Below are 8,231 nucleotides of genomic sequence, written 5' to 3'. Positions count from 1 at the left end.
CAATCCATTTAATTCCAAGTTCGAATTATTTCCTTATCTGAGCTCGTCTAAGCTTGTCATATATCTTTAACTAAATATTATCCGAACTCAAAGTTTAACTAATGAGGTTTTCTTCTTTCCTTTTTTTTTTTTTTTCTTTTTTCCCTTGTCGTTAACACTTTTAAGTGCTTCAAGTTGATTTTCTCAATCACTGAAGTAAACAGTTCTCAAATTAGTAAGAATTCAAACTCCACATTGTGCCCTTGTGTCTCTACTTTCGAGAATTGAAAATCATAACGAAACGTTTAAGTAGGGCTAATCCCCAAAGAAAAAATTATTATGTTGTCAATCTTGCTTTGTTCTTGATGATTTATGCCGTGTGGGTATCATCAAGATTAACGTATCTTCATGGAATATGATGATCGTGGCAAAATGGGTAACTTTGGATCGTGGATTACAAATAAAAATATAGAAAGTAATGATAAAGATCACGTTATTAGTTGGAACACTACCACACGTTGCAATCCGATTATTCACAGCTTTGTTGCTGTGCGCCTGTGCGGATGAAGTTAATAAGATAACTGTCAGTACGGATTACGGAGAGTCCATTGAAGCGAGTAAATCAAAGAGATCAACACAGTGGTCGTTTTCAATTTACGAATCTAACCAACTTTGGTTCATTTTTGGCCGCTTCAGTAAGTTGTCATAGACTGATACATTGAGTTTGCCGAATACAGAAATACAAACAAACTTCGGAAATACACATGATATGGGCTTGCATGGCCTTGCCAAATTTCTAAACGACTAATATTTTCTAAATGAATAATAAAATATTGATAAGGAGTCAATCAATTGGAATATACAGAAATGGCGATATAAGGCACCACCCCTCACAATGAGCATATATTTTTATATGTTCATAGTAGAGCCGACTCGTAGAACGGGAATTATTATAATCATACTTTACGTTCATTGTGTACAGCCGGAGAAATTGCCTGCATAATGGCGTCTGATTTTTTTTAGGGAAATACTTATACAGCCAGCTTTATTTTAAAACCTTATTAAAATCTCTCGTTGCAGGGACTTGACCTGGGAGGAAGAACACTAGATTTGTCGACTTCATATGAAACTGCCTTAGCATGAATGATTTCACTTACCAACTCAAGGCTTAAGAAATCTACAATGAGTAATCAGTAGACTTTGACATTAAGATGTGATTGATTAAAGATCTGAAGATGCAATTACGTATATGCATTTCTAAACAGTAGTGATTATATAACTTAAAGCCCTGAAAATTAAAAGAAAGACATTTTAATTTGCTTATGGATAATGACCGTAAACTGCATATTATGTACTTGCTTAGATCAACATTTGGCACTGAAGGACACACAAAGCTTTGATTTAGAGACAAGACTTCATTCAAACCTTTCATTTTCTGCGACAAGTGGGCAAATGAAGTTCTACCTTCCCACCATTTGATAAAACAATGATGGAAGATGCTGTTTCCAGAGATCACCACGAGCTGGTTCCATATTCGCACCATCACCAAATTCAGAGCAAGCAGTCATGGGTCCATCATAACGGATAGCCAAGCTCTTATTGACTACTGATGATGTCGAGTCAGTGACCAACCATGAACTAGAAAGCTTGAGGTATCGGTCGTAAAGTGCCAATGCAATGGCAGGACTTCTTCCAATGCTCCTGCAAATGAACCCATAATTATTTTCAACGCAATGATAATACAGTTCAGAATTCAACTGTGACAGAAAAGTTAGATACCTGTCTCTCTGATTTATAACTTTTTTCCACCATAGGAAAGCCTCAAGAATATATTTTTCCAATTTCCTAGCATCAATCAAAAGCATGCCTAAGTCTGGCATACAAGAATTCACTGCATAAGGCTTCCCAGAAACCCAAGGCTGTGATGCTGATCTCTGGATAGCATCCAGCACATCCGGATTAACATAGCTGTTTAATCTTTCAGAGCAGTCGTCAGCAGCTGCAATAGCATAATTGCTCAAGTCAATGCCAATTAATTCTTCAACTCTCCCCTGCAGCAGCAGTAAAATCCATTAAAGGTCTGATTGACATCAACTCGGTAAACAGAGACAACAACAAAAGTAAGATGGTAATAAAAGAGATATCAAGTGCTAACAAGAGAATTCCCAAGTGCTAACAAGAAATATCAAGTTAAGAGAAACTAAGAAAGGCTGAGGCATCTGACGCAGCAGCAAGTTTGTATCTAACTTTGTGTTGTTTCATGAGAGAGAGGGAGTCTAAAAGATTAATAAAAGATTTCATAAAAATTTTGCAGCAACTCTATTTGTGTCGTGGTTGGACGCAAAAAGGAAAAAAAAAATCATTGCTATTGTCTCAAACCATATCCAGGAGAAAATGATAAACTATGAACATAGTCATGCCCTTAAACTAGAGGGCAAAGGAAACTAACCTTCACAATTACACTGGGTGACATGTAAATGAATTTACTCAATGACTGGTGAACGCTCGCTATAACAAAAGGTACTATTTCCTCAATATTCTGAACAGAATATTTTACTCCAGTGCTAGCAGTCCTAATCACTTTTTTTACTTCCTCCTGCCTATAGTTATGAAATATCAGAACTAAGAGATGGGCTTTGCAAGTGAAAATATTTGAAAAAGCAATGGCTTACCCGTGAAATTCAAGGTTTGAATGCGGAAATAATACTTTCAGCTTATAAAAGGATACCATGTCTTCGCTCCCTTTTGGGACAAAAAGGTGGAAGTGAAGTAGATCTGGATATCTGGATATTGAAGAAGAAATGAGAATGAGTAACATCAACATTGGTTTCGGTCATCAATAAATTGCAGAAATATGTTTTCATATGTGTACCCACCAAGTGAAATTACATTTCAAAAGATGTTACTGTTAAGAGATTTTGAAATTTTAAAAATTTCAGTCCACCGAAGAGAAGATTACATGAAAGCCAAATTCACGACTTGGTATGTAAAATGGACAACCAGACATATATTTGTCAACCAAACCTTGAGCCTGATAGAGTTGAGTTGACAAGAACTGCAAGCAACCGAAGGTCCAGACACTGCATCCATGACACAATGTGCACCATTCCATCATCTTGGCTAATGGAGGAGATGGAACCAGAATTTCGATCACCAGAATCTCTCGTCTTGCTAAACTATCAAACGGAACGGCAAGTTAGCATTTTCTTCTCTCGAAAGGATTCTTCTGCTTCTTTACATTCCAGTGTTATAACCATAGCTAGATCAAACTAGCCATGTGGAAAGTCAAATTAACAACAATAAACTTTTGTTAAAGTGATTAATTATAGAATGTTATTAATAAATTTCTGTTGTCGAAACATTACTGGTTATATTAACTATAAAATTTATCTGGAAAGTTGTTAACATTAAACATCACATGATTAATTAAGTGACAATAATGATAACTTTTTACCGAAGTAACCCAATAACCAACTAGACAAGAGTTAAAAAACTCAATTATCATCACAGAGGTAATAACGTCCCGTTTCCGGATTGTCATGATTTTTAAAGTAAGAACCCATTTATATATTTGAATCCAGTAGTTCCTGACCTCCAACGAAATAACAGAGATACTCTTTAGAGTTAAGTTATATATATTCCCGGTCAAAATTCAGGAGAGGGACCTATTTGATGCAAATGAAGAAACTACATTGCGCTTTGTAAAAAAGTAAATGTTAGGGGTTCAATTGTTATTAACCATACGCGTAAATATGAAAATGCCCCCGGAAAGTACAATTTGAAGAGAAGGAAGAGACTTACAGAGGTATTGGAGTTAAACGGAACCCAGATTCTAAAAGGATCCGATGGGTGACGGAAATGGGTTGCGGGTAAGAACTGGAGGAGTCCAAGGAATACGATGAGGCCAAGCGCGATGAATTGAAATATGGGTTTCGGAGTCGGAGCCTGTTCCAGAACCGGACCATGGGTTCCGTCAGTATTCGGGTTGTCAGAAGCTTGTGCTGTTCTTCTTTGACTGGCGGAAGACCTCGAAGGTAGGAACGAAGAGGAAGACATTGACTGTTTTGAATCTTCTGTGATTAGCGTTCAATCCAAACTTTTAACTCCTGTCACAGCCTTTTTTTTTTTTTTTTTTAACTTTTATGATTCTTACCGATTTATCACAAAAATTCGATGTTTGTCAATCTAGTCCCACAAATAACGGAAAGAAATTTACTCCGAATCCATAGTTTTAACGGCATTATCAACGTACTTGTAATATGAAAAAAAAGAAAAAGAAAAAAAGAAATCTCATTGTTAAAAGTAATTTAAAAAATATTTATCTTTCTCCTCACGAGCCATCCTAATTGTTTCTTCTTAGTTTTCTGAAAGGTAAACAAGACATTATACATTGTTTATCTAATTGAAGGATAGTCGCTTTTCTCGAAAGAAATTCAAAAGCAAAAACTTAAGCTCATGAGAATAGTTAATTGTTTACTCTAATAGATAAAATTTGATGCAAACAAGTAATATTTAAAATTGACTATGACAAGGCCAATCTCTTAATTACAATAGTAGGACTAAACTAATTAATGTAATTTATGTTTTATTTCAAGTGAAGAAATTATATCTCATATTATGTCACCAAATTTGTGTGAGGAATATATATGGGATATTATATCCTAGCATAAAAAAAAAAAAAAATCAAAAGTACAAGTAGGCACCATGAGTTTCTGATAATATTTTGAAATCATTTCAATTTTTACTTTTATTTCAACCAATCATTTTCTTATAATTTCATTGATCATCGTTAAAAAATTTAAGATAAAAAGATAATTTTTACCTACAATCTCTTAAAAAGTTGTTTTTCCCTTCTTAAATGAATCTAAAATTAAAATAGTTTTTTTATTTTAAATTATTTAATGATGGTTAACAGAGTTAACAAAAAAAATGATTAGTTGATATAAAATTAAAACTTGAGATGACTTTGAGATATTGTTATAATTTCTTAAATATATACCAAATAAAGTAATAGTTAAAGAGTTGTCCTTACCACATGAAAAGTTAAGACTCTGATTGATTATAGTTAAACATTATGGGATTCGATTATTTTTATTTTTATTTTATTTAGAATCCGTAGTTATGTTTAGTATCAAAAAGCGGAGGTGGGATAAAATGATGGGCCCACCAATCTAATCCCAAATAGTTGGAAAATTCTATCTCTGGGGGATCCCTAGGAATAGTTTTTTCAAAGCTGAAAATTTATCCTATACTGTTCACATTATTAAAGATGATGCGTTACCAATTTTGCTTATTATATTTGTTGATGATATTATTGAGTAAACTCTTCTTTAAAAACTATAAACAACTTAAATGTTAAAAAAATTACAGATTTTTTTTTTTCATTGTTTGGATTTATTGATAAATTAATTTAATATTGATTATATCTTATATTACTTTATAATTTTTTTAGGCTATATTAAACGTCTAATGAAAAATTTTAATGCTAGAACTTTGAAATATGAGTTTATGTGGAACAAATATACTTTCCAGAATGTAGTGTAACAATTAATTTGAGATAATTTTGATTAAAACAATATATAAAATAAATTAGTAACTATCTAATCAAATGACATAACAAACACAATAAATGATTATTTATAGTCCAATTTAAATAACATAAAACACAATGTGATATTATTAAATATATATTATGTACAGTAACAGGATATCGTGAGGCCGTCTTAGCTCAGTGGTAGAGCGCGTGGCTTTTAACCACGTGGTCGTGGGTTCGATCCCCACAGACGGCGAACATTTTGCTCTTATTATTTGTGAGCCTGGGCATGGCTAAGTTTTTGGTTTCCTACACGTGGATACAGGGGGCTGGGCAGGGAAGAGAGCGGGATCATACGATGATTCGGTGCTTCGCGCCTGTACGGTCGGTCCATGCTTTCCACAATCACACCATTCGTTTTGTCACTCCCAAACTCACCGCAAATTCTTCTTCTTCTTCTTCTTCATTATTATCGACGAGAAGAGAAGCTCTAACCGTGTCAATTGTAACCACCACTCTTGAAATACTGATATCGTCATTCTCTGCTTCTTCTTCTGCTGCTGCTGCTGAGTTGTTGGAGCTCCCAAATTCCGGTGGCGTTAAAGCTTTGGACCTTCGCCTCGGCAGGGGTCCGGTTCCCGTCGACGGCGACCAGGTTATCTAATCAATTTTTTAATTTTTTATCTCAATTTTTATTAAGAAAAACAAAGGCACTTATTACTTTACTTCTTCGTATAGTAGTACAATAATGTTTTTGGAGCTTTTCTATGGAAGCCGTTAATAATTGCTGAAATGCTTTCTAGAGAAGGAGTTTTTTTATGTGCTTTCCCAAAACCCGATTTTGAAAGAAGCTATCATTTATTGTCTATTTGAATCAATGAAGATCTAAACAAAAAACGATTTGGGTTATTTACACACACAGCCGAAACCCAATATTAATTTTTGTTCATACTTAATTTGTTGACCCTTACGGCTTTCCTTATCTCGATATACATAGACGTAATTATATTGGCACTTTGAATCTGAAAAGGTTGCAATACACTACTATGGAAGATTGGCTGCTAAACAGGGCTGGCGCTTTGACTCTACGTATGATCACAAAGATCAATCTGGGGAACCAATTCCTTTTCTCTTCATCCTTGGTTCTGGGAAAGTAAGTCCTAATTTTCTTGTAAATGCTATTTGCTAATTGTTAGGTGAAACGGGAAGAGTGACATGGTGCCACAGGGAGAAAACAACTAGCTGTTTCAAGTTCAAAAGTTAAAAGAAAAATATATATAGGTCATGGTTCTACTCGTAGCAACTCTAACATATGGGTTTTTCACTTGTCTTGTTCGGTTCTGATATGGATTCATTGCATGCGTATACACATGTGTATTCACTAATTAATTCTCTTTGCCTAAATCTTGGAAGAATCAACATTTAACAATAAATATATAACTGTTAATGGTTGAGCTTGGTTGGTAATTTTAATAACACGAAATTGGAAAATGCTGTGATGTTAGTTTGTCAATTGAAACTCTAAGCAGGTGATTCCAGGGATTGAAGCAGCTGTGAGATCTATGAAAGTTGGAGGTATCTGTCGGGTAGTAATTCCCCCGTCACAAGGATATCAGAACACATCACAAGAACCAATACCTCCTAATGTATGTACTATGTTTTTCTTCTCCTTGTTCTTTATGCTCTGTTGTATTTGTATTGTTTGTGCTGCTGCTCTGTTCTCTTCTATAAACAGCCATTTTTTCTTCATTTTGAAATCTCAAGCCCAATTTACAAAAATATGGAATTTGTTTCTATCTTAAGATTCCCCTGATTATTCATAAACTCAATTTGATTTGGTATATATTTTATGTGGTCTTGGTGGACTCTGATTTTAGCTCCATGTTCCGGGACATTGTTCATACTTTACACTCACCTGTTTTTGATTGTTCTACAGTTCTTTGATCGACAGAGGCTGTTTACCACCATTTTCAACCCAACCCGTCTTGCCAATGGAGAAGGTTCAACGCTTGGGACTTTGATTTTTGATATTGAGCTGGTGAGCCTGAGGCATTAGTGAAGTCCACCACCCACTTACCGTATATGTATGTATGTATGCCGTGTAGCTCTCTATTGAGATCTTAGCAGAATTAACGTTGAACATCTTATTAATTCTTGTTTGTGTCATACGGTGTATGTGTACAATGTAATAGTTGATTAATCTATTACATATATCATGATATGCAAACGAAACCTGAATCAATGACGACGATACTCGAAATTAAGATATAGGTTGTTGGCAATTCAAATTGCATGTGAAATTGGAGCTACTTTACGGGTCATTGTTGTGATGCCGTGACTGACCTGTGACTCTGTGAGGAGTAACGTAAAGGCTGGGCAATGCAATTGCAATGTAGTGGAAATGTGAAGTGGAAGCGTTTGGGTACTTATTAGATGTGTCGCGCGTCTATCTAATTCAATGCATCTTATCAGCAACAGTGCCACGTTGATGTGTCAAGGCGATTGGGTTTCACTGGAGAGCCACCAAGCCGAGGAATGTGTCGTTTATCTTTGTATGAATAGAATGTGTGTCCTAATTTGTACTTTCAATATATTATTGTTTTTATAAATTGTAGATGAACAATATCATAATTGGAAATTGCGAATAAAGTCCTTGCATTGTTTACTCGTTTACCCTACACATGCAATGTGTGATTTCTTGATTTGTCCATGAACAAGT

The 8,231-nt window shown here is 34.8% G+C and overlaps 2 protein-coding genes and 1 non-coding gene across 4 annotated transcripts; 2 read left to right on the top strand and 1 right to left on the bottom strand.

The window, feature by feature from the left end:
* Window positions 1-1,229: 1,229 nt before the first annotated feature.
* LOC102617139 (uncharacterized) lies at window positions 1,230-4,178 on the bottom strand. Of its 2 annotated transcripts, none has more exons than XM_006468362.3 (6): window positions 3,781-4,178; window positions 3,004-3,155; window positions 2,652-2,762; window positions 2,429-2,579; window positions 1,759-2,030; window positions 1,230-1,680 (listed from the first exon to the last, which is right to left on the bottom strand). In XM_006468362.3, the coding sequence occupies exons 1-6, from the start codon at window positions 4,033-4,035 to the stop codon at window positions 1,440-1,442; spliced, it is 1,182 nt and encodes a 393-aa protein (XP_006468425.2). In that variant the 5' UTR covers window positions 4,036-4,178; the 3' UTR covers window positions 1,230-1,439. The 2 variants fall into 2 exon arrangements, with proteins under 2 accessions (XP_006468425.2, XP_006468426.2); XM_006468363.4 differs by having other exon boundaries at window positions 3,004-3,150; window positions 3,781-4,107.
* A 1,518-nt stretch (window positions 4,179-5,696) lies between these two features.
* Window positions 5,697-5,768, top strand: TRNAK-UUU (transfer RNA lysine (anticodon UUU)). Its single transcript has one exon. It is a non-coding gene; the product is annotated as a tRNA-Lys (tRNA).
* An 18-nt stretch (window positions 5,769-5,786) lies between these two features.
* On the top strand, window positions 5,787-8,185 carry LOC102617629 (peptidyl-prolyl cis-trans isomerase FKBP17-1, chloroplastic). The gene is made up of 4 exons (XM_006468364.3): window positions 5,787-6,167; window positions 6,543-6,665; window positions 7,042-7,158; window positions 7,449-8,185. Exons 1-4 carry the CDS (start codon window positions 5,802-5,804, stop codon window positions 7,566-7,568), a joined length of 726 nt encoding a protein of 241 aa, XP_006468427.2. The 5' UTR covers window positions 5,787-5,801; the 3' UTR covers window positions 7,569-8,185.
* The last annotated feature ends 46 nt before the right edge of the window (window positions 8,186-8,231 follow it).

Source organism: Citrus sinensis, chromosome 2, assembly GCF_022201045.2.
Source record: "Citrus sinensis cultivar Valencia sweet orange chromosome 2, DVS_A1.0, whole genome shotgun sequence".
NCBI lineage: Eukaryota > Viridiplantae > Streptophyta > Magnoliopsida > Sapindales > Rutaceae > Citrus > Citrus sinensis.
This window is presented reverse-complemented; position numbering and strand designations above follow the sequence as displayed.

Bases quoted from the DNA above. Each gene is read 5' to 3' on its own strand.
- LOC102617629 (XM_006468364.3), top strand. From the start codon at position 5,802: ATGGCTAAGTTTTTGGTTTCCTACACGTGGATACAGGGGGCTGGGCAG. The intron at 6,168-6,542 runs GTTATCTAATCA...GAATCTGAAAAG, and splicing joins TTCCCGTCGACGGCGACCAG to GTTGCAATACACTACTATGG. The intron at 6,666-7,041 runs GTAAGTCCTAAT...AACTCTAAGCAG, and splicing joins TCATCCTTGGTTCTGGGAAA to GTGATTCCAGGGATTGAAGC.
- LOC102617139 (XM_006468362.3), bottom strand. From the start codon at position 4,035: ATGTCTTCCTCTTCGTTCCTACCTTCGAGGTCTTCCGCCAGTCAAAGA. The intron at 3,156-3,780 runs GTAAGTCTCTTC...TCCGTTTGATAG, and splicing joins CGTTTAACTCCAATACCTCT to TTTAGCAAGACGAGAGATTC. The intron at 2,031-2,428 runs GTTAGTTTCCTT...CTGCTGCTGCAG, and splicing joins CACCCAGTGTAATTGTGAAG to GGGAGAGTTGAAGAATTAAT.